The sequence below is a fragment of the Gadus chalcogrammus genome, chromosome 23 (assembly GCF_026213295.1).
Source record: "Gadus chalcogrammus isolate NIFS_2021 chromosome 23, NIFS_Gcha_1.0, whole genome shotgun sequence".
Classification (NCBI taxonomy): domain Eukaryota; kingdom Metazoa; phylum Chordata; class Actinopteri; order Gadiformes; family Gadidae; genus Gadus; species Gadus chalcogrammus.
Window position 1 is genome coordinate 21,136,806 of NC_079434.1, and position 24,790 is coordinate 21,161,595.

Genomic DNA, 24,790 nt, shown 5'->3' on the forward strand with positions numbered 1-24,790 from the left:
CCCTTCAGATGGTGTTATGTATTAGATGTTGTATATTTCATTTATTAAATGATAATAATAATAATTATCATCATTCTCCGCATCCTCGTCCTCATTGTTTTTGTCCGTCCTAAGCACGATCTGCATCATCACCATGATTATCCTCGACATCATTATCTGTCACTATTACTTTAGTCAGACAATAATCGGAATTCCGGAATTTCTAGAAGGATGTGGCATTTTATTTATAATTAGCTCACATCAATGACTCCCAGGAAGGAACATTGACGAAGCCATTCTGACGTTCCCAAAAGGCTTGACTTCTGATTGCTCCTGACTCGGGCTCAGAAACATGTTTACCACTGCAACAAAGGATCCACACTCAAATGGTCTTTCGTAATACTACTAATTATACTAACCCTTCTTGTGGAGGATAGCAACATCCAATCAATGAACACAATAAAAATAACAATAAATTACAATAACACAGAAGACATTGTATTTTTACCAACGCGATGCATAAACTCCCCCCCTTGCGTTCTACTGAAGGCCACAAAGGCGACTTAATGAGCGGAATCTGACATATTTGTATGAATATCCTGACAATGCATACTCTACAAAATGTACTTATTTTTATTTAGATGCCAGCTGAAGTATGGGTGCCATGGTAGCCAATGAGAGGTACGGAGGGGTGAGCATGACCTCCCAGGACCCCCGCGGACCCCCCTGCAGTGCAGACGAGCAGGTCTGTGCTGAGCCTCGGGGGGTTAGCTAGTGCAGGGTTTCACAGGGTCTCAGCGGGCCTGAGCACCACCACGTTGCCCCTGTCCCGAGCCCGTAAAAGCAACATTCTGGCCCAGCGGCCTATTGTTCCAGTTCACTGGTTCACATGGGAAGTTCTGTGTCTGTGTTCCTCTCACAACACCCGGCTTGTTGTTGCAGGAGTCGATCCGCCGGGCTTGTAACCCGGTCTCGTTGTCTTCGGCCTTCGTGGGAATTCACAGGGGGGGCCGGGGGTGGGTTCCAGAAAATGGACTGGAGACCGTTTTTTCGTGGGACCTCCTGTGATGAGAAAGCAAAGAATGGATCAACCTTGAAGGAGCTCACCGCTTCACCTGTTCCTCACTGTCTCCCCTGCCCCCCCTGAATCACATGACCAGAGACGCCATCAGCCCCCCATCTGCCCCCCATCAGCCCCCCATCTGCCCCCCATCAGCCCCCCATCAGCCCCCCATCAGCCCCCCATCTGCCCCCCATCTGCCCCCCAACAGCCCCCCATCAGCCCCCCATCAGCCCCCCATCAGCCCCCCATCTGCCCCCCATCAGCCCCCTGCAGCGTCAGAGCGGTCAGCGGGGGCACCCGGGGGCAGGCCGGGCCGCAGTCACTGACCTCAGACCCGGGGGCGCCCCTACAGACCTGTCCTGAGAGCAGTCCCAGCGTGGCGGTGGCCTTCGTTAAAGGCTCTTTGTCAACACGGCCACCATTCCTGATCCTCCCGTGTGTGTGGGGGTCTAGAGACAGAGATGGAGACCCTTCAGGGCCTGACTGAAGCCTGTATGATAGCCCCTGATGGATCGTATTGATCCATAGGTTTTGATGGACGAGGTTGTATTTCTGTCAGATGAGTCTCCCTCTCTCTCTCTCTCTCTCTCTCTCTCTCTCTCTCTCTCTCTCTCTCTCTCTCTGACTCTCTCTCTCGCTCTCTCTCTCTCTCTCGGTCACTCTCTCTCTCTCTCGGTCACTCTCTCTCTCTCTGCCTCTCTCTCTCTCTCTCTCTCTCTCTCTCTCTCTCTCTCTCTCTCTCTCTCTCTCTCTCTCTCTCTCTCTGCCTCTCTCTCTCGCTCTCTCTCTCTCTCTCTCGGTCACTCTCTCTCGCTCTCTCTCTCTCGGTCACTCTCTCTCTCTCTCGGTCACTCTCTCTCTCTCTCTCTCTGCCTCTCTCTCTGCCTCTCTCTCTCTCTCTCTCTCTCTCTCTCTCTCTCTCTCTCTCTCTCTCTCTCTCTCTCTCTCTCTCTCTCTCTCTCTCTCTCTCTCCTACCCAATCCAGGGAATGAATTAATGACCGTGGGATAAGTCATCCATCCCCTTGACGGCCACGTGATCCATTGACAACTCTCTAGCTCTCTCTCTGGTTCAATTTCAAATGTTTCATATGTTCCATTTCATATCCTGTTTTAGGATCGTGTCATAGGCTTGAGAAGTAAATTAAGAAAATAAATGTGTCTGCAACATCATTCTACAAGTGGGTCCTTCAATCAGAATTCATTGATTGCCTTCAGCTGGGACTGTGGTATTTTGGTAGGCTATTGGTATTTTAATAGAAGCATTAGAATAGATTTATTTTTATATTTCCATAAAAAAATCGCTTTTATCACTGGGCATGATTCATTCCTCGTATGAAAGCCCCTCTCTTGCAGCCCGACATGAATGCAGCTTTTTGTCAGAGAAAGTCTTTTAAAGGCGCAGTCATCAGGCGAGGTCAGCGCGGGGCCCAGCTGTCCGCAGACAGGGCAGCTGGAGCCACGAGATTTTACCATATGGTCTGGACGTGCATTTTGCCATTTTAAGTCCTGAAGGCATGTTCTCCTAAAACAATCATCACAACCGATAGACCATTTTTTCCCCCCAGCCTTCATATCTGGGCTAAACGTGTAACGGTAATTCTGCCTCAGAGTAAAAAGCACTCAGAACCTTCAACGCGCGGGGCGAAGCTACGTCTCACACACGTCAGACACCAGATAAAACTACAACTCCCTGATAAAACCACACCCACCCCCCAGATAAAACTACAACTCAAAGATAAAACTACAACTCCCATAAGCGGCTGTGAGAAACAATTCGCCCACTCTCGATATCCCCCACTACGAGCAGCGATCCGCAGCTCTCCAGCTCATTCACTGAGTGGCTGCGCTACGGGCAACAACAGGCGCCCTCCCGTCCTCCGTGAGTACAGCCCTCCATAGACCACCCGCTGGAAGTTATGTGAATTATGATGTCGTCCGGTGAGCCAGATGTGTGAGTTAACGCTGTTCATCTGCTACACGGATAGTCTCTCGACGCTTTGTTTCATGGTTATTTCTAAAAGTACAGAATGATAGAGAGAGACATAGTGAGAGAGAGGCAAAGTGAGAGAGAGAGAGAGAGAGAGAGAGCGAGCGCTAGCGTGGTGTTTTTCATTGTTCTGCCTCCGTTGACACAAAGAGGCTTGGTGTTAATTGATGTTCAGTTTGGGCACAAATGCGGTCGTTTGTGAGGAAAAGCAGCATTGTAAGTTATCGCTCGACACCTGGTCGTCTGCTACCTGACGAGACGTTGCGTCGAGAGGTTCTGTTGTTTAATGACATGGAGGTGTTGTCTAGGTTTGACATATATTGATGTTTTCCTTGATAAGCGTTTGTAATGGATATTTACTTTAATGTTTTTTTTCTGTATTTGTCCTTCTTAGAATGCTGCTTGCGATCCGGGTAAAAAGAAGACAAAACGATATGACTTAGGTACTGTTGACACCCAACAAAGAGCCATAAAACCGACATCAGATCAACCTCCACGGGATTGGCCATAGGGAACAGGCTACTAACAGGGCTCGTGGTTGTAGTTGTCATCTAGCCTTCAGTCCGATGTTCCTTCGTCATTTCTATGTCATGTAAACAAAGCACTCCACAACATAATTGGTGGTTAGTGTCATATCGCGACCAGTGTGGTACCACGACTGCTCCGTGACCTCCCCGGACAACCCGGAATGTGTTTCGAAGGGATGATTCTTTAGGCTGTTGTTGCAATGGCCAGGTATGTAACCCATGGGTCCAGGTAGAGATGCTTTGTTCCCTGCAGTCGTTCTGCCAGGGCAGCGGTTCGGGGCGCAGACCCTGCATTAGCTCTATAAGCTGCTCATGTGACTGCAGTTAGGGAAACTCCTCCAGTCCAACTGCCCAGTAGGAGCCACACTTCGTCCCCTCGTCTGCCTGGCACCATGCCTCTCTCCAACGACCACAACGACACTGGCAGCGAGCTGTCCCCGCCCCTGGGGGGCTGTGAGCTCCAGGACCAGTACCTGGACCCCTCCGGGACCTGCTTCAAGTCCAAGAGCCTCCCCATCCTCAACGGGCCCCGTCAGCGGGGCCGCGAGGAAGAGGAGGAGGACGAGGAGGAGGACGAGGAGGAGGACGAGGAGGAGGACGAGGAGGAGGGAGCCATGGAGGAGTGCCGTCTGGTCACGGCCGCCGCCCCGGTGGGCGAGGTGGACGAGACCAGCGCACTGCAGCCCAAGACCCCCTCCTGCAGCCGCGCGGGGTCCCCCTCGTCCCAAGGCAGCGACTTCCCCGCCTCGTCCTCCGGCGCGGCGGGGCTGAGCGGTGGGCCGGGCGCCCGGAAGCAAGGCTTCTCCCTGACGCGTCTGGTGGGCGCGCCGGCACGCCGCTGCGCCCGCGCCATCCTGCGGGACTCGCGCTGCTTCCTGTTCTGCATGAGCTACCTGACGTTCATCCAGTCGCTGATGGTGTCGGGCTACCTGAGCAGCGTCATCACCACCATCGAGAAGCGCTACAGCCTGCGCAGCTCGGAGTCGGGGCTGCTGGTCAGCTGCTTCGACATCGGCAGCCTGCTGGTGGTGGTGTTCATCTCCTACTTCGGGGGGCGGGGCCAGCGGCCGCGCTGGCTGGCGCTCGGCGGCGTGCTGATCGCGGTCGGCGCCGCCCTGTTCTCGCTGCCCCACTTCATCTCGCCGCCGTACCAGATCCAGGAGCTGAACTCTTCGTCGGGGCGCGAGGGGCTCTGCCTCAGTGCCAACGGCAGCGGGCGGGCCGCCGGGGGCTGCCCGCGGGACCAGGAGGGCAACGAGCACAACCTGTACGTGGCGCTGTTCGTCTGCGCCCAGATCCTGGTGGGGATGGGGTCGACGCCCATCTACACCCTGGGGCCCACCTACCTGGACGACAACGTGAAGAAGGAGAACGCCTCGCTCTACCTGGGTAAGACTCGGCCTCAGTCCTGAACTAAGAGTGAGTGGGGGCCACGATGAGGCAGTGGGCTGTTTGTCTTTGATGTGGATTCTCTCTGTTCTTTTAGAAAGGTGTTTGGGTTTCCCCGTCCCGTTTAGATATGGATCTATTAAACCTTGCCTGGTTTGGAGTGTGTGACGTTGAGGTTCAGAGAGGGCCAGTGGTACAAAGTATACACAGCCGTGACTGTTATTGATCTCAGTGAGCGGAGGTAATAGAATGCCTTTTAGGAATGTGGTTTACCAAATCGAGTTCCGAGGACTCCATTGGCTGGGGGGCAGAATGTGAACATCAAGCGGCATCGGTCTGTCTGCTGCTAGCGCTGGGGGAGCGCGTTGTCGGTATACATCGCCTGATCGTCCAAGGGAAAGGTCACGGTTTCAAAGGGGTTCTCCATCTGCGCTGTAGCCTCTGGCTGTGTGATGTTCTGGGAACGGCTCAGCCTGGCCCTCCCTCCCGCCGCCCCACTGATAAGAGGGGGGCACCTCCGAGGAGCGCATGTGTCTCCGTGCACTGACGGACTCCGGTGCATCAAAGTGTGTGTAGGTGATTGTGTGTGCCTCTCGGCGTGCGCTGGGTGATCTCGGGGCGGTACAACAGCAGAAAGCAGTGAAAGACTAAACAGCATGAGGTTAAAACGCTGACGCGGGCAGCAGCTTCTATGGATCCACTCTCCCGGCCCCCAGACCTCAGTCCCAGCTATCGATCCATCTCTACGACCTAGGAACCAATGCAGCAGAGCTTGTATTGTATTGAACCCAGCAGGAACCGTTAAAAGGAGCACACGCCAAAATATTGGCTTTTGCACCAAACTCTCAACCTTGGAGGCGGGCGTGAAGGTCGACGCGTCGCCCTGGCAACCGAGGGCTGTGGTGGTGACAGTGTGGCTCTCTGTCAGGTCAACAGGGATTATGAGCCCCCCACCCCCCCCCATGGTCTCGCTGACCTTGTTGGCTATCTCCAGGAGGCTCTTGGAGATAGTCTCTTGTTTTTGTCAGTTTCTATTTTTCCCCTGAAAATGTTTTATTGCATCGCTTGCTCCGTCTTTTGTCATTTAGCCAAGCAGTACTGGGACGTACCTCAGGGGACCCCATGAAAGTTGTTCCCCCTAAAAACCCTTGATGTAAACCACAACTCAAGTTACCCTAAATGGTACCGGGAAGGGGAACCTTGCTAGCTAGGACAATAGGATCGGGGGGGGGGGAGATGTGTGTTGTTGTTGTTGATACTTGTTGTTTGTCTGTGTGTATGCATGCGTACGGGGAATGCAGGACTTCCTTTGTGCCCCCCCCCTCTAGCCTGCCTCCATGACATCACCGGGGGAGGGTGGCAGTTGGCTAAAACCCCAGAGGGAAACCTTTTCAAGACAACGTGTCCTGATACGTATCCACCTACTAGACCTGGTGTGCAGAAGGATTCTAATGGCTCTGTGGACCTTTATTCAGCATGGAGGCGTTGCCATATCTGTGCTGGCACGTTTAGCATTTCAACCTTATATGATAACACATTCCCCTCCCCCTAATCACTCATCTGTACCGCAGTAGGCTAACACAGCTGTACAGCAATGAGCTAACACACAGCTGTACAGCAATGAGCTAACACACAGCTGTATAGCAATGAGCTAACACAGCTGTATAGCAATGAGCTAACACACTGCTGTATAGCAATGAGCTAACACAGTGCTGTATAGCAATGAGCTAACACACTGCTGTATAGCAATGTGCTAACACACTGCTGTATAGCAATGAGCTAACACACTGCTGTATAGCAATGAGCTAACAGACTGCTGTATAGCAATGAGCTAACACACTGCCGTATAGCAATGAGCTAACAGACTGCCGTATAGCAATGGGCTAACACACTGCTGTATAGCAATGGGCTAACACACTGCTGTATAGCAATGGGCTAACACACTGCTGTATAGCAATGGGCTATCACACTGCTGTATAGCAATGGGCTAACACACTGCTGTATAGCAATGGGCTAACACACTGCTGTATAGCAATGGGCTAACACACTGCTGTATAGCAATGGGCTAACACACTGCTGTATAGCAATGAGCTAACACACTGCTGTATAGCAATGGGCTAACACACTGCTGTATAGCAATGAGCTAACACACTGCTGTATAGCAATGGGCTAACACACTGCTGTATAGCAATGGGCTAACACACTGCTGTATAGCAATGAGCTAACACACTGCTGTATAGCAATGGGCTAACACACTGCTGTATAGCAATGGGCTAACACACTGCTGTATAGCAATGGGCTAACACACTGCTGTATAGCAATGGGCTAACACACTGCTGTATAGCAATGAGCTAACACACTGCTGTATAGCAATGAGCTAACAGACTGCTGTATAGCAATGGGCTAACACACTGCTGTATAGCAATGGGCTAACACATAGGCGGATAGCAGTTCGGGCACAATTTGTCCCTTAAGATCCAAATGGTATTCCGATATGCCGTGTTTCGGATGTAAGATACACCCTGGAGCTCCGATCCATTTCACCTTTTAGGAGAAGACTGCATCAGCAACTTCTGATGCTGTGGTTTTTACCATTCATGAATGAGCATTTGAAGCCTGTATTTGACCTCAGATCTAAGATGAAATAGACTTTTGGTTTTGGGTAATTCGTCTATGTGTCTACAGAGACCTTTTGTACGCTTTAGGTTCATGTCCTGATATGGACATCCCTATCATTGGTAATAGCCTTTAGCAGATGTTTTCATCCAAAGCTTCACGTAGACTCCTGAAACGTGTTCATGATGCGTTAGGAAGCAGCTCGGCTGGAGCCTGGAGGCCTTCAGCTAGCCCGCAGACATGGGGGATCCGAACCCATGACCATGAATCTGGATGTATGAACCCTCAAGGCACCCATACGCTATCCCACACCTCCATACCCTTATTGTGGAGATGTGTGTTCCATGATTGTCTTCAGGCAGAACCCCGAACCCCCTGGACTCCCCCTCCTCGTCCTCCTCCTCCTCCCCCTCTCCTCCCCTCTCCTCTGCTCCCCCTCCTCCCCCTCCCCCTCCTCCCCCTCCTCCTCCTCCCCCTCCTCTGCTCCTCCTCCCCCTCCTCCTCCTCCTCCCCCTCCCCCTCCTCTCCTCTTCCTCTCCTCCTCCTCTCCCCCTCCTCCCCCTCCTCCCCCCCTCCTCTGCTCCTCCTCCTCCCCCTCCTCTCCTCCCCCTCCTCTGCTCCTCCTCCTCCCCCTCCTCTCCTACCCCTCCGCTGCTCCTCCTCCCCCTCCTCTGCTCCTCCCCCTCCTCCCCCTCCTCTGCTCCTCCTCCCCCTCCTCTGCTCCTCCTCCTCCCCCTCCTCTCCCCCTCCTCCCCCTCCTCTCCTCCTCCTCTCCCCCTCCTCTGCTCCTCCTCCCCCTCCTCCCCCTCCTCTGCTCCTCCTCCCCCTCCTCCCCCTCCTCTGCTCCTCCTCCCCCTCCTCCCCCTCCTCCCCCTCCTCTGCTCCCCCTCCTCTGCTCCTCCTCCCCCTCCTCTCCCCCTCCTCCCCCTCCTCTCCTCCTCCTCTCCCCCTCCTCTCCCTCCTCCCCCTCCTCTCCCCCTCCTCTCCTCCTCTCTCCCTCCTCCCCCTCCTCTGCTCCTCCTCCCCCTCCTCTCCCCCTCCTCCCCCTCCTCTCCTCCTCCTCTCCCCCTCCTCTCCCTCCTCCCCCTCCTCCCCCTCCTCGGCTCCCTCCTCCCTCCTCCCTCCTCCGGTGCTGTGGTGTTCCGGCTCTTTCCACGGTTCCTCTGTTGTAACGGGAGCCCTCCCGGGGGGGTACACCGTCTTGGCAAACAGCTGGAGGCCCCAGATTCACCACTGTATGCAAATACACTGACTTGTACTTGTCCTTGTTCTCCCTCGCTCTCTGGCTCTCTCTCTCTTGCTTCTCTCCATCTCTATTGCTCTCCCTCGCTCAGCCTCCATTCATCTCTCGCTCTCGCTCTCTCTCTCTCTCTCTCTGTGTATCAGTCCCGCTCTCTCTCTGTATCAGTCTCTCTCTCTTATTATCTGTCTCTCCGTCCCCCCCTCACTCTCGCTGTCTCTCTCTCTCTCCCTCCCCCCCTCTCTCCTTCCCTCTCTCCCCTTGTGACTGCATACCGTTCTGGATGTTCTATGGTGAGGGTGGTCTGTTGCTCAGCTGCTCTGACAGACCACTTTGTCTTGTTTGAGTGTGTTTTCATTAAAATGCCTTTCCCTCGCGTATGTCCCAGTAAAGCCACAGTCAACACTGAGATATGTAGAGAAAGTGGAAGACCTAACACGCATGCACGCACGCACGCACGCACGCACGCACGCGTGCGTAAAGCGGCGTTTGAGGCATGGTGGTTCAGAGGTTCCCGACTGCCGCAGCCTGCTTCTCTTCTACCTGGAGGTCTGTTGCCACGGCAGCAGCAGACCTGTTCCTTTTTTTTTCGGTGTGGCAGAAAACAAAGAACATGTTGGTAGCGGTCTGATGTCATCGATGACATCATCAACCTCGTGGTCCCATGTGGTTCAACGCGATGGCCCGAGGCCGAACATGGAACCAACCTGCTGGCTGACGGCAGCGGGTTGGTTGGTCCGCCAGACCGGTCTGCAGACAGCCACTCTCCCAGCCGGTGAGGCGGAGGAGCGGCGGGTACAGGTCATGTGGCGGTGACACAGCGTTCCTCTGCACTGAAGGCATCAGACATCGGACCTGTGGGGTCAGGGTTGGTGTTCATCCAGCTTCCAGACAGCGATCCTTCTATCGGCCGCCTGCCACCTAATGCCGAGCCAACCCTGTCATCCTTCTGCTCACCATTCCCGATAAGGTCAAGTAATTGATGTTCAGTTTAGTTTTAACGGTCGGCTTGAGTTTTAGCTAGCAGAAGTTGTTTTGAAACTGGTGGAAACCTCCCGGCGCGTGTCTTAGTTTGTTCCTGTGAATTATTGATGTTCGATTGGATGCTCTCGAATATCCAAGGACATCTGATTTTAGCCTTCGCTTCTGTACTTAGCTGACACACGATGTACGGACTGTCTAATATCAGTTATAGGGTAAACACCCAATCTCCTCAAGGGTTATCTCTGTGCGCACACACACGCGCGTGCACAAACACACACAGATTTCTCTGCCCTTCTCTTTTTAGAAAAGGAACAGCTGTGAACCCATCCCTCTCTCTCTCCTCCAATGGGGGCGCTTTATTTTCTGTTTGTCGTGAACTGCAGAGTAAAGGTTTTCAGGAACAAACAAGACAAGATAAATGGAGTTTGTTGTCCTCTGCTGGGCTTTCTTTGTTGTAATATCTGCATTGCCATGACCTCGGGCCTGCCGCCTGTTTTCATGCCATGACTGTCCTGTCAATGTCAGGCAGACAGCAACCCACAGTGACAGCAACACAACACTGACGTCAACGCATCCAGGAGCACACACTCGCTGGGGGCCTCAGGCCCCCCCCCCCCCCCCTCCCAGCGCTCCCTAGCTGCCGCTCCCAGCGGGGGGGGGCCGGGGGGCTCGGGTTGCAGGGTTGTCCAGGTCACTCGTCCCGTCACCCTTCGATGGCCGAGCGGCGCAGCGGTCGTAGCCGGAGAGCCGGCGGCCGCTGCCACGACCCAACACCTCCCCACCACCACCACCACCACCACCACCACACAGCCCCCCCACCAGGGCCACGACCCAACACCTCCCCACCACCACCACCACCACACAGCCCCACCAGGGCCACGGCCCAACACCTCCCCACCACCACCACCACCACCACACAGCCCCACCAGGGCCACGGCCCAACACCTCCCCACCACCACCACCACCACCACCACCACACAGCCCCACCAGGGCCACGGCCCAACACCTCTCCAGCCCCCCCCCCCCCCCCTGGTCCCAGTGGTGACTCTGCCCCCCCCCCCCCCTGGTCCCAGTGGTGACTCTGCCCCCCCCCCTGGTAGGGCTGTGGGCCGCGCTGCAGCGCTGCAGAGTAGGGCTCTGGGCCGCGCTGCAGCGCTGCAGAGTAGGGCTCTGGGCCGCGCTGCAGCGCTGCAGAGTAGGGCTCTGGGCCGCGCTGCAGAGTAGGGCTCTGGGCCGCGCTGCAGAGTAGGGCTCTGGGCCACTCTGCAGAGTAGGGCTCTGGGCCGCGCTGCAGAGTAGGGCTCTGGGCCGCGCTGCAGCGCTGCAGAGTAGGGCTCTGGGCCACTCTGCAGAGTAGGGCTCTGGGCCACTCTGCAGAGTAGGGCTCTGGGCCACTCTGTAGAGTAGGGCTCTGGGCCGCGCTGCAGAGTAGGGCTCTGGGCCACTCTGCAGAGTAGGGCTCTGGGCCGCGCTGCAGAGTAGGGCTCTGGGCCACTCTGCAGAGTAGGGCTCTGGGCCGCGCTGCAGAGTAGGGCTCTGGGCCACTCTGCAGAGTAGGGCTCTGGGCCACTCTGCAGAGTAGGGCTCTGTGCCGCGCTGCAGAGTAGGGCTCTGGGCCACTCTGCAGAGTAGGGCTCTGGGCCACTCTGCAGAGTAGGGCTCTGGGCCGCGCTGCAGAGTAGGGCTCTGGGCCGCGCTGCAGAGTAGGGCTCTGGGCCGCTCTGCAGAGTAGGGCTCTGGTCCACTCTGCAGAGTAGGGCTCTGGGCCACTCTGCAGAGTAGGGCTCTGGGCCGCGCTGCAGAGTAGGACTCTGGGCCGCGCTGCAGCGCTGCAGAGTAGGGCTCTGGGCCGCGCTGCAGAGTAGGGCTCTGGGCCGCGCTGCAGCGCTGCAGAGTAGGGCTCTGGGCCACTCTGCAGAGTAGGGCTCTGGGCCGCGCTGCAGAGTAGGGCTCTGGGCCGCGCTGCAGAGTAGGGCTCTGGGCCGCGCTGCAGAGTAGGGCTCTGGGCCGCGCTGCAGAGTAGGGCTCTGGGCCACTCTGCAGCGCTGCAGAGTAGGGCTCTGGGCCGCGCTGCAGCGCTGCAGAGTAGGGCTCTGGGCCGCGCTGCAGCGCTGCAGAGTAGGGCTCTGGGCCGCGCTACAGTGCTGCAGAGTAGGGCTCTGGGCCGCGCTACAGTGCTGCAGAGTAGGGCTCTGGGCCGCGCTGCAGCACTGCAGAGTAGGGCTCTGGGCCACTCTGCAGAGTAGGGCTCTGGGCCACTCTGCAGAGTAGGGCTCTGGGCCGCGCTGCAGAGTAGGGCTCTGGGCCGCGCTGCAGCGCTTCAGAGTAGGGCTCTGGGCCACTCTGCAGAGTAGGGCTCTGGGCCGCGCTGCAGCGCTGCAGAGTAGGGCTCTGGCCGCGCTGCAGCGCTGCAGAGTAGGGCTCTGGGCCGCGCTGCAGCGCTGCAGAGTAGGGCTCTGGGCCGCGCTGCAGCGCTGCAGAGTAGGGCTCTGGGCCGCGCTGCAGCGCTGCAGAGTAGAGCTCTGGGCCGCGCTGCAGCGCTGCAGAGTAGGGCTCTGGGCCGCGCTGCAGAGTAGGGCTCTGGGCCGCGCTGCAGAGTAGGGCTCTGGGCCACTCTGCAGAGTAGGGCTCTGGGCCACTCTGCAGAGTAGGGCTCAGGGCCACTCTGCAGAGTAGGGCTCTGGGCCACTCTGTAGAGTAGGGCTCTGGGCTCGAGGCACCAGACGTGACATGTTTACCATGGCAACAACACAAGGCTCTGGTTTCCTGCACCATATGGTCCTGTTCTGACCAATGAGCACATCTCCTTTGGCCATCTTCCACCAATGGGGCACAAGAGGTCTTTTATTGCTGTTGTTATCTAGCCCCAGACTGGGCGACTCGTGACCGTGCCTTGTTGATGGTGTGGTAGTTCCTGGGGACGCGCCAGCGACGGGAAAGTAAGGAATGCTGAGCATCCATTGTTTTCATTTGGGGTAAAAAAAGGAAAAGATTCAAATTCTCTCGCTCTCTCACACACTCGCTCTCGCTCTCTCTCGGGCCCCTCCCAGCCCCCCTCCTCTAACCACAGATGCCCCAGGAGGGTAGCCAGAGGCTGCGTTTGTCAGAAGGGACCAGTTGGGCAAAACATTGTTTTCCCCCCGAAATGGAATTCTAATCCCATTCTGTGGCGTGACCCATGTCCCTCTGATCTGGGGGGGCAGGCCTGTGTTCTTGGCAGATGTTGTGTGGACTCTATCATGAGGTCCAGCTCCCCACGGCTGTCCCTCTTGCCCTCCTCCACAGCCATTAGAGCTCATTATACAGCGCAAGCGGAGGATTGCATAATGCTGTGATTAATGTTCGTCTATTAATGACAGTGGGCCCCTGAACAGTGAACCTGTGTTGTAATTGGAGAACTTGTGTGTGTGTGTGTGTTGCCACCTCCGGTGTTTTCAAGGCCTCATCCTACTCTTTATTATTTCTTTATTTATATATTCTTTCTTTTAAGACATTGAGCCAAGCAATACGTTTCACTCGGGCATATCCACAGCCATCGCTCGCTCTCACCCTCGGGGCCTATAGCGCTCATCTCTCATCTCAGCTGCAAGCTGCTCCTCCAAAAGAACCCCCCCGAAAACAAAACCTTCTTTCAGAGTCTCTGCCCTAATTGGGCCAATCAGCATTGGGGGAGGAGCGCCCACTTCCTATGTCTGTTGTGTACGTGCAGGAAGTCATTAGCTGTGTGTGTGTGTGTGTGTGTGTGTGTGTGTGTGTGTGTGTGTGTGTGTGTGTGTGTGTGTGTGTGTGTGTGTGTGTGTGTGTGTGTGTGTGTGTGTGTGTGTGTGTGTCGTTCTGCTACACACTGCCCAGCTGATATCTCACTCTCTCTATCGTGGTACAGTTACCCTCCCTCCCTCGCTGCCTGTTTAATCAGCTGCCGGCATCTGTTCAGCTGTCCTCCCGGAGTATGTTCTGCCCTTTGGGTTGTCTTGGGGAGGCTGTGTGTGTGTGTGTGTGTGTGTGTGTGTGTGTGTGTGTGTGTGTGTGTGTGTGTGTGTGTGTGTGTGTGTGTGTGTGGTGTGTGTGTGTGTGTGTGTGTGTGTGTGTGTGTGTGTGTGTGTGTGTGTGTGTGTGTGTGTGTGTGTGTGTGTGTGTGTGCGCACAGGGCTGCTGCTGCTGTTCTCGTGCCCCTGTCTGCAGCACACTGAGCGTTGTTCTCTGCGCACCGCGAGGCGGTCAGAGGGCGGCACGGCGGGGCTGGGGGCGGCACGGCGGGGCTGGGGGCTACGGCCCAGGGTCGGAGCAGGTAGGCCTCAGAGGCCATGGAACGGTAGCGTGTTAGCATGTAGCGTGTTAGCATGTAGCGTGTTAGCATGTGGAGCTCTGCAATGAGAACCCTTGGCTGAAGCCGTTGCTGTGCGCCATGCCCGTTGACTTCACACTGCACAGTTCAGAATACACTTTCTATTTTCACAAAACAAGGTTTCAGTGTGTGTGTGTGTGTGAGCAGTCCTTTTTTCTGACCTCGTCCTGTGATGCAGAGAGAAAGGGGGGTCAACACACACACACACACCCACCACTGCTCCACCAGTGAACTGGGCTTTAAGCGGGTTTCCATTTATATAACGCTGCCTCAGCCTAACCAGTGTGTAAGGCATAATGTGAGCCGTCAACGAGGAGCTCTTTGATTCGTTTTGTCAATTGAGAAGTTTTGCCCGACGGCGTGTGTAGAATCATACAAGGCTGTGGAGAATCCAAACAGTGTCTGGATGTGGGACACAGTAGTATTCTCTCTGACGGGCTGAGCCAACAGCCGCTGCCTGGATTGCATTACTGGTATCTCTGCCAAACACTCTCCTAGTCTCATTCATTCTGTTGTTCAGCGCCCAAAGAGGCCCGTTATGGGGCTCACTCCCTGATGCATTTTGGGAAATCACAGCTGTGTAGGTGTGGGTGGGTGGGTGGCGGTGGGTGGGTGGGTGTGTGGGTGTGTAGGTGGGTGGTGTGTGGGTGTGTGGGTGGGTGTGTGGGTGGGTGTGTGGGTGGGTGGGTGGGTGGCGGTGGGTGGGTGGGTGGGTGGGTGGGTGTGTGGGTGGGTGTGTGGGTGGGTGGGTGGGTGGCGGTGGGTGTGTGGGTGGGTGGGTGGGTGGGTGGCGGTGGGTGGGTGGGTGGGTGTGTGGGTGGGTGTGTGGGTGGGTGTGTGGGTGGGTGGGTGTGGGTGGGTGTGTGGGTGGGTGGGTGGGTGGCGGTGGGTGGAAAGCTTCAGTTATGTACTGTTGAATACGATGTACTTGGTTCGTCTGCGAGCCAGCAGTGCCGTCTCACCACCAGCGGGGCTGCTGTGTATACCATAGATCTTAAATCTGCACACACATCTTTGTGCTAGAGCTTTCTAACCTGCAGATGGAATGACAAGGAATAGCCGCTTTCTATTTAGTCAATTGAAGTATATTTCAATGCACACTCTAGGCTGCATTAGAGTGTCCCCTTTAGGATCAAAATCAGTGTGTGCGCCTATAGATGATGTTCATTGAGAAGTTTAATCTATATACAAGGCAAAACAACCAAATGCAAATTCTGGAATGGAAATAATTGAAGGATAGACAGATTGCAAAACTAAAGACATGCAGACTAACCTAAAAAAAATGCCTAAAAAAAGGAACTGCCAAACCCTACACATCCACAAATACCGCTTGTCAACGTCATGTTGTTGTACCAGCGGCCTAGCAGGAGACAGTACTCGCAGCCTCATCATCAGACGCTGCGTCCAATCCTCGGGGGGTTTGCTGTGTCATTGCCCTGACATGCTTTGATATAAAATGAAATGGTATTCTGTTGATGGCACAGGGTCATTGGGTTAAAAGGTTTGTATTATTGGTGTGGCCGGTTGTCCATGAGGAGGCCCATTGAACCGAGCTCTTTCCAATACACAAAGCACACAGGCATCGGTTTCTTTAACTGGCTATCTCAGCCTGCATGTTGGATTGTGATTTAAAGGCTTAAACCTAAGTAACTCGCCTAAATACCAGCCCCCTTTAATCCTCAAAGATTAAAAAGACTACTTTTTAGTTTGCTTTAGTAGAATCGAAAAGTGCTTGTAATCAATACACTGAGTACATTGGCTCTTGAGGACATCGTGGTAAGGCTGGCTTTGATCACAGGTTCTCGTTTGTCCCAAGAACTCATCGATTCGGCTTTTTGCTTTCCATGCGATTTCCTTGCATGTACGACAAACATTATGTTTGAAATTGGCCTATTGGCCTTTGAAGCCCTCTTCATAATGCATTCCTTTGTGCTCCCTGTAAACCAAATAACCTTTTTCTCACAATCGTTATCTAAGCCGTGGTAATGGACTGGATCATGAAGAGGGAGCGCCCAGACACTGGAAGGTACGGACAAGCGGATGAAGGATTGCCTGAGTGAGATTGTCTTTATCTATGACTGCTGGCACCATTGGAGAAACTGAGATCTTGAGCAGGAGAGGGAGGGAGGGGGAGAGAGAGAAGGGGTGAGAGAGAAGGGGAGAGAGAGAGGGGGAGAGCGCCAGAGACCCAGGGTGAAAGAGGTTGGATCAGTTCACTATAGTTGTTCTTTTTTTTTAAAGGCATTCCATCACTAAGCCACTTTGGAGCACTTTGAGTTGTGGAGTCACATGGCGTGGTAAACGACCAGCCATAATGGGAGGATTTGCAATCGGGGGGGGGGGGAGAGATTCGAGAGAAGTGGGGAAAAGAACCAAGAGGGGAAAAGCAGCAGATATGATCTGTCCTCCCTTTATAGAAACTATGGTCCCACCCAAGAGTGATGGAAACGGTACGAGGCGATATAAAGGTTCTGAATGAGGCTCAAATGTTTGTGGCTGATTGATCACGGCAGGTTAGGAGTCAATAGCTGGGCACCAATCCCTCCCAGTGAATGAGTCTGTGGGTTTCTCTGCATTCAGCTATTCATCCCCACGCCTGGAAGGCTGCGCTGGAAGCGCTCGACAGCGGCAGATTTGTGGGGTCTTTTCTCTGTCGATGGCAAGGCCCCAGAAGCCTGAGGCGAGCATTGGAATCAGCACAAAGATGTCCGTTTGGTGTCGGTGCCGGGTCCTTGAGCACACCGCTGCACATAAAACACTTTGCTCTGCAGGGAGAGGGAGGGCTGACCCTCGCTCTACCCCATACCCCGTACTGTCACGCTCGCCTGGAAGGACGCGGGCCGCGTGGGGGGAAGTAGAGGCCATTGATCGAAGGTGTGCGGACATCCAGATAATTACTAATCTCCCTGCAGGCGCTGACCGCTGGGTTCATGCTCTGGTTGTGTTGGCGAGGAAGCTGTGCTCTTATGAAGCTGTGCCCCCCCCCCAACCAAATGAACCCCTTCATGGTGGCAGGCACATGAGGTGCCCCCCCCCCAACCAAATGAACCCGTTCATGGTGGCAGGCACATGAGGTGCCCCCCCCCCAACCAAATGAACCCGTTCATGGTGGCAGGCACATGAGGTGCCCCCCCCCAACCAAATGAACCCGTCATGGTGGCAGGCACATGAGGTGCCCCCCCCCCCGAACCATCTGGGGAGGGACTAAAAATAGGGATATTATCTGTATCCTCCTTTTTTTGGGGGAGCATTTTTGTAAATATTGAATCCCCCGAGTGTGCCTGGGGACCCCCTTAACGGACGGCGGAGCTCCAGCACTAAACCTTAATCACGGTGTTGGCATTTTAATACCAGCCATACATGTACTGACGTTTACTACACATCCACTTCTAAATGAGGCAATTCAGATGAAGTCTCCCTCATGTGGACAATTATACTAGAATGTGAGGACCACAATAACCCAGCGCCACAAATCAGACTACAGGCCGAACGGGGGATGACAGGGCCTGAGTCCGGGGCCCCCGGGGGGCCCTGCCTCGTGGAGACCTGGGGACCACCTGCTGGGTCTAAGGTGGGCCGCAGCGCTCACGTGGGAGTCAGGTGGCCCCCTTGTGACCGAGCCAGGGCTCTCATTCTAAGGGGCTTATCGGGTGGGGGGGTGTTGGGATCTGGGTAGAGACCTAACGAAGCCAGGGGAGCACCAAGCATTGGCCCTCTTATTGTCAGGAGCCATCTGCTGCTTTGAAGTCCCCACTGGCGGCTGATTAGTACCCCAGTCAGGGAGGGGGGGGGGGGGTGTGTGTGTGTGTGTGTGTGTGTGTGTGTGTGTGTGTGTGTGTGTGTGTGTGTGTGTGTGTGTGTGTGTGTGTGTGTGTGTGTGTGTGTGTGTGTGTGTGTGTGTGTGTGTGTGTGTGTGTGTGTGTGTGTGTGTGTGTGTGTCCCGATAATACTGTGGCTGGAATGCCTCCTGAGAACATAAACTATTCTTTCAGCCTTGAGACCACAGCACACTGACGGGACCCTCACTCCTCCCACACTCTCTCACAGCTCCCCGTCACACACACACACACACACACACACACACACACACACACACACACACACACATCCTTTCACGCATACATACACGCCCACCGTGTCGAGGCAGCTGCTATCGTTTGAGATTGTGCGGAGCCAGAGGAGACGACCTGGACGCACCTGAGGGCTCCTGGACGCACCTGAGGGCTCCTGGACGCACCTGAGGGCTGTCACTTAGCGTCTGTGGGGGTGTGGGGGTGGGTGTGTCTGGGGGTGGGTGTGTGTGTGTGTGGGGATGTGTGTGTGTGTGTGTGTGGGGGGGTCCAGATAAAGCTTCTCTGTAAGGAGCCACTGCTTCGTCAGCAGGTCGCCGTGTCAACGCAGTCAGCCCCCGCCTTTTAATGGTGTTCCTCCTTCTCCCTGTTCCTCTAGGGGAGGGGAGGAGGGGGGGAGGGGAGGAGGGGAGGAGGGCAGGGGAGAGCGTCACATGACCAATAGGGCAACACAGTGCAGCGATGCATCGGCTCGCTCACCTCTTTCTCTCCCTCTCTCTCCCTCTCTCCCTCTCTCTCTCCCTCTCTCCCTCTCTCCCTCTCTCTCTCTCTCTCTCTCTCTCTCCCTCTCTCTCTCTCCCTCTCTCTCTCTCCTCTCTCTCTCTCTCTCTCTCTCTGTCTCTCTCTGTCTCTGTCTCTGTCTCTGTCTCTGTCTCTCTCTCTCTCTCCCTCTGTCTCTCCTCTCTCCTCTCGCGCTCTCTCTCGCGCGCTCTCTCTCTCTCTCTCTCTCTCGCTCCCTCTCTCGCTCTCTGTCTCTCTCCCTCTCGCTCTCTCTCTCGCTCTGTCTCTCTCCCTCTTTCGCTCTCTGTCTCTCTCCGTCTCTCGCTCTCTGTCTCTCTCTCCCTCTCTCTCGCTCTCCTCCACCTCCCCCTTGTCTCCCTCCCTCTCTCTCTCCATAAGTCTCCCTTTCAGCCGGTAGAGTTCCTTGGATCATCCATCATGCAGCTGTCCCCCGCAGCGGTCTCTCCCAAAGGGCTCCAGGGGCCACTGAGGGGGTCCCGGGACTGCAGGGGTACCTGGGGACAGGTGTGTGTGTGTGTGTGTGTGTGTGTACTAGTCAGCATTCACCGTCATAGCCGTTAACCGTGACTTTAATAATCTAAAATGTTTTGTGTACATTTAAGATAAGAAAAACTTCATTGCGTTATTCTGCAGATGGGAATTCTGGGAAATTAAACAGCTTAATTTTCTTTCTTCTTTGTTCGGCGGTCGTACGCAAAGAGGATTTTTTTTTGGCTGAGTCATGGAGCTGAACCATAGATGAAGTGTTTTACTGTACTGCTAATTAGCCCCCCATGCACTGTCTAGCACAATCACCACATTAGCGGCATGCAGATTTACTGGAAGATGTACTGCAAGGCAGAGCATGTTAACACCATTAGCGTCATGAAGGAACCCGTGTGCAGTATATGATGTGTACTGCTGTAGCTGCTGGCCTTGGCCCGGTGCAGAGATACATGCTAAGTATTGTACTTGCTCTTTGTCTTCTTGTTGTCGGCGGCTTGATGCAGCCCTACTTGACGCTGGTCCTGATTGGCTCAGTAAATGATTTGGACCGTGCCACTGAAGGAGGGCTTAACGACCCCCCCCCCCCTCCCCTGAATGACATAAACCCGGCCGCGGTCCAGATCTGCCCTTCTCCCTCACTTTTCATTGGACGCTCGACTCTGGTTTGAGATAACTACCAGATTACCACGCCGCATGTGGACTGTGTCAGAGACGGAGCCTGATGGAGGAAGATGGCGAGAGATGGAGTAGACGCTGTACAATTCATTCAAACTGCGTCAGATAGGGAGTGATGTAGAGAGACGCAGTCGATTAAAGGAGAGAGAGTGAGAAGCGGAGAGCGAGAGGGAGGGAGAGACGGACGGACAGACGGAGAGCGAGAGGGAGGGAGAGACAGAGGAGCGAGAGAGCGAGAGGGAGGGAGGGACAGAGGGCGAGAGGGAGGGAGAGAGAGGGAGAGACAGAGGGCGAGAGAGCGAGAGGGAGGGCGAGAGAGAGAGAGGGAGGGAGGGAGGGACAGAGGGCGAGAGGGAGGGAGAGACAGAGAGCGAGAGAGAGGGAGAGACAGGGCGAGAGAGCGAGAGGGAGGGAGAGACAGAGGGCGAGAGAGCGAGAGAGTCAGAGGGCGAGAGAGAGGGAGGGAGGGAGGGATGTATAGACGATGGCAAAGTGTTACCACACCAAGGCCATCACCTTCTTGTCTGCAAAGTAAAAGGAAGAGAGAAACAAAACGAAGACAAAAAAACCAACAAACATGGAATCACACAGGCGGCGTCTGAAGTACACGTCAGACACCCCGCTGTGTGTGGAAGATGCAACTGCAAATCTCAGGAATCCACCTGATCTAGTGTTCTGTCACGACCACAACAAAGGCAGCCTGTTCCTGTTCCCGTTGTCCTGAAGGATTCCTTTGTACCGCCGCCCCGGCTGTCCCTGACGGGTGTTTCATGTGATTAAAGTCCAGGGCTTTTATGCGTGTGCTCATGGTCTGAATCGAGTTATTAAGTGGCTGTAATTACTGAGGCCGTCAGGGAGCCTCTGATTGGGTGCGGGCGTGTCCGTCTTCCTCTGGCCCTCACCCCTCTTCATCGTTCTCTCTCCAGACTCGTCTCACCTCTGTCGAGTTTGACGGCGGGTTGAGGATGTTGTGCGCGGTGTGAACCCAGAGGACGTCCTCCTCCGTCGTGGGGGTGTCGTGTTACCCACACCGCTCCACGCCCACGCTAAAAATAGAAGCCGGCTGTTTGGCCGCGGAGTGATCCGAGGCCCGGCGGGCGCCGGTGGGATTCTCGTTCTGCGCCACAAGTCAAGAGTCGTGCCTTTGTATCTCGCGCTTTGAGTTGCTGCGATACCCTGATTGGACAGCGCACCGGCGTCGATGCCACGGGCAGCTCCCCGGCCGATGGCGTGCGGCTGATTCATCACATTTTGCCGCTTTCCCTACAAATGGTGGACGCCATTCAAAGCCCTGATGTAGGATTTGCCTCTGAGAGCTTCTGTTTCACTTTGTGCTGAGCGCCACCTCGTCCTGCCCGGGGTGCTGTGGTGCCTTGTTCTTTTCTACTTCATTCATTCATCTCGCTGTCTGGGTGAGATGGTGATAGGGTAGGGAAGCCGTGCGTGGGTGGGTGGGTGGGTGGGTTGGGGAGGTGTGCGTGTGTGTTTGTGTGTGTGTGTCTTTGTGTTTGTGCGTAGACAACACTCGGCTTCCCTCTCCGAGGGCAGGATCTGGTTAGGCTGCCTCATCCAGAGTCTGTTCCGCAGCCCTGATTGCTGCTCTCCGCCTCTCTCGAACTCATCTCATCCCTTCATTCTGCTTTTGGTGCCCTCCTCCTCCTCCTCCATGACTCCTCCCCCCCCCCCCCCCCCCCCTCATCATTGTTTAATGCAGCTGTACGCTCTCTCCCTCGGTGTGGTTAGTTCATTTGTGATTCATCATCAGATAAACCAGTGTATGCAAATACACAGTACCCTGTCCTAGAAGGCGCTCTCACGCTCTCGCTCTCACGCTCGCTCTGTCTCTCGGTCTGTCTCTCTCTCTCTCCCTCCCTCTCTCCCTCTCTCCCTCCCTCTGTTTATCTCTCTGTCTCTCGGTCTGTCTCTCTCTCTCTCCCTCTGTCGGTCTCTGTCTCTCGGTCTGTCTCTCTCTCTCACGCTCTCTCTGTCTCTGTCTCTCGGTCTGTCTCTCTCTCTCTCCCTCTGTCGGTCTCTCTGTCTGTCTGACTCTGTCTCTGTCGGTCTCTCTCTGTCTGTCTCTGTCTCTGTCTCTCGGTCTGTCTCTCTCTCTGTCTCCCTCTGTCGGTCTCTCTGTCTGTCTGACTCTGTCTCTCTCTCTCTCCCTCTGTCGGTCTCTCTGTCTGTCTGACTCTGTCTCTCTCTCTCTCCCTCTGTCGGTCTCTCTGTCTGTCTGACTGTCTCTCCCTCTCTCCCTCCCTCCCTCTCTCTCTCCCTCCCTCTGTTTATCTCTCTCTGTCTCTGTCTCTGTCTCTCGGTCTGTCTCTCTCTCTCTCCCTCTGTCGGTCTCTCTGTCTGTCTGACTCTGTCTCTGGCGGTCTCTCTCTGTCTGTCTCTGTCTCTGTCTCTCGGTCTGTCTCTCTCTCTCTCCTTCTGTCGGTCTCTCTGTCTGTCTGACTCTGTCTCTGTCGGTCTCTCTCTGTCGGTCTCTCTGTCTGTCTGACTGTCTCTGTCGGTCTCTCTCTCTCTCTCTCTCTCTCTCTCTCCCTCCCTCTCTCCCTCCCTCTGTTTATCTCTCTCGGTCTGTCTCTCTCCCTCTGTCGGTCTCTCTCTCTGTCTGTCTGACTCTGTCTCTGTCGGTCTCTCTCTGTCGGTCTCACTGTCTGTCTGACTCTGTCTCTGTCGGTCTCTCTCTGTCGGTCTCTGTTATCCCCCTCTTTTCTCCTCCTCACATCATTGTTGAAGGTAGCATTCTCTCTGTCTGTCTGTCTCTCTCTCTCTGTGTCTGTCCCTCGCTCTCTCCCCCCTGTGTCCATTTTATTAGTAGTTCCCCATCAGATATATCTCTGTGTGTGCTCTAGCGTGAGCAGAGCTGACGGACTGCCATCCATCAGGGCCTGCCAGCTCTCAGACGGGGGGAATGGGGGTCAACGACGCGCTGTAAAGAACTGCAACCGCTTCCCTCCTCGCCTCGTACCCACGATGACCCACTGCACTCCTCTGTGTGTGTGTGTGTGTGTGTGTGTGTGTGTGTGTGTGTGTGTGTGTGTGTGTGTGTGTGTGTGTGTGTGTGTGTGTGTGTGTGTGTGGCACCTGGGCAGGAAACCAAGGAGTGCGATGGGCGGGATTACAGCATTTCCTGTTTTGGTTCGAGAAACGAATTAGAACGCGCAAAGTTGAGGTTTAACACAATTTTTAAAAACATTTACAAAAGTATTGCTGCAGGGGCCATTGAACTACACAGCTTTGTGTTGAACCTTTGCAGACCCTTTCTCTAAAGATGTTCAGCCTTCTTACCCCCTGATATGAGAATATTTAGATAACCAGTTCTAGACGGATATCTCTCCTTGTTGGGCGAGGAGAGATACGACACTGGGAAGACGATGCTGTCCTTTTAGTTATCAGTAGGGTTAGCTACTTAGTTAGGGCTAACCCTAACCTCTTCTGGATTAGATTAACGGTCAGCCATGTCACGTTGGTTGTGGTTCTGGCGGTCAGGGTGTTCCCAGTCGAGATCCGTGTCATACAATTAATTTAGACCAATCATGTCAACGAGATTTGGGTGAAGGGCGAAAATTTGGGCGGAATAAAGTTAAGGCCTTCAACCCAGATCTGAGCTTGACCTCTACTCCACCTCCGACGTTAATCTGGAGTCTGATTGGTGGTGCTAGTGTGGTCGTCAGTGTGCTCGAGTTAAGCGCTCCGGGCATGCTGACATCAGGTAACAGAGAGTGAGCGTTGGGGAGGGAAGCTGCCCCTCGAGGGACTCCTTCTGTCTGGGTAACCCCCCACCACCAACGGACCCGTCGCCTCCTTAACCTCTTATTGGTTCTCTTATTGGTGATTTTCCTTCCTAATATAATAACGTGCGCCCAAGCGAGTACATTCGTCACACAATTAATTTGGTTCTCTGTGCACGGGGGTTCTCAACACACACGACGCACGGGAAAGTCGAGTCAAGGAGAGGCGGGGGAGGCTCACTGGCCTTAACCAGAGACGTACCTCCCTGCAGCGGGGGTCCGTGTGTGGAGCTAATGGATCAGGAGCTCCCCGCGCACATGCGTGACGGGGACCTAATGAAGGAGAACACAGTGCTGACACAGCGCTACGTGGTCCTTCACCTGCCCACGGCGGAGGACCTCCTCCCCCCAGCCAGGGGAACGGGGGGGCGGGGGAGAGCTACTGGCTGGGGGGAGGAGGGAGCGGGGGAGAGCTCCTGACTGGGGGGGGAGGGGGCGGGGGAGAGCTCCTGACTGGGGGGGGAGGGGGTGGGGGAGAGCTCCTGACGGGGGGGAGGGAGCGGGGGAGAGCTCCTGACGGGGGGGGAGGGTGCGGGGGAGAGCTCCTGACGGGGGCGGAGGGTGCGGGGGAGAGCTCCTGACGGGAGGGGGGAGGGTGCGGGGGAGAGCTCTTGACGGGAGGGGGGAGGGTGCGGGGGAGAGCTCCTGACGGGGGGGGGGCGGGGGCGGGGGAGAGCTCCTGACGGGAGGGGGGAGGGTGCGGGGGAGAGCTCCTGACGGGGGGGGGTGGGGGCGGGGGGCGGGGGAGAGCTCCTGACGGGGGGGGGGAGAGCTCCTGACGGGGGGGGGGGGAGGGAGCTGACGGGGGCCTTGTCCGCTATCTATTATGAAACCAAAGCGTGCTTGAGAGGTCATTCTTACTACTTCTAAGAACATTGTGACCAGGGAGCATTTTGCCTTCAACGTATCTGTAGAGCCATCCTTACCGGTCGAAACGACAGTTTGGAGATGCAGCTAGAGATATGTGGTTGGGTTTGACTAATGGCCGTGTAGTTACCCATATCTCTAACGGTTGTAACTGTAGCTCTGCCTTCACGTTGCTGAGCTCGTCAGAGGATTGCAGCAGCGCCGCCACAACACGACGCTGACCCATGACGCAGATAGGAAG

General features: G+C 55.3%; 1 protein-coding gene across 1 annotated transcript in view; it reads left to right on the forward strand.

Moving 5' to 3' along the window:
* Positions 1-2,903: 2,903 nt before the first annotated feature.
* Positions 2,904-24,790, forward strand: part of LOC130377041 (solute carrier organic anion transporter family member 5A1) — a 43,947-nt gene continuing 22,060 nt past the window's right edge. Inside the window, exons 1-2 of the mRNA XM_056583978.1 lie at positions 2,904-2,995; positions 3,426-4,947. Coding sequence (XP_056439953.1) covers positions 3,951-4,947 — 997 coding nt within the window. The 5' untranslated portion in view covers positions 2,904-2,995; positions 3,426-3,950. The remainder of the gene's footprint in view (positions 2,996-3,425; positions 4,948-24,790) is intronic.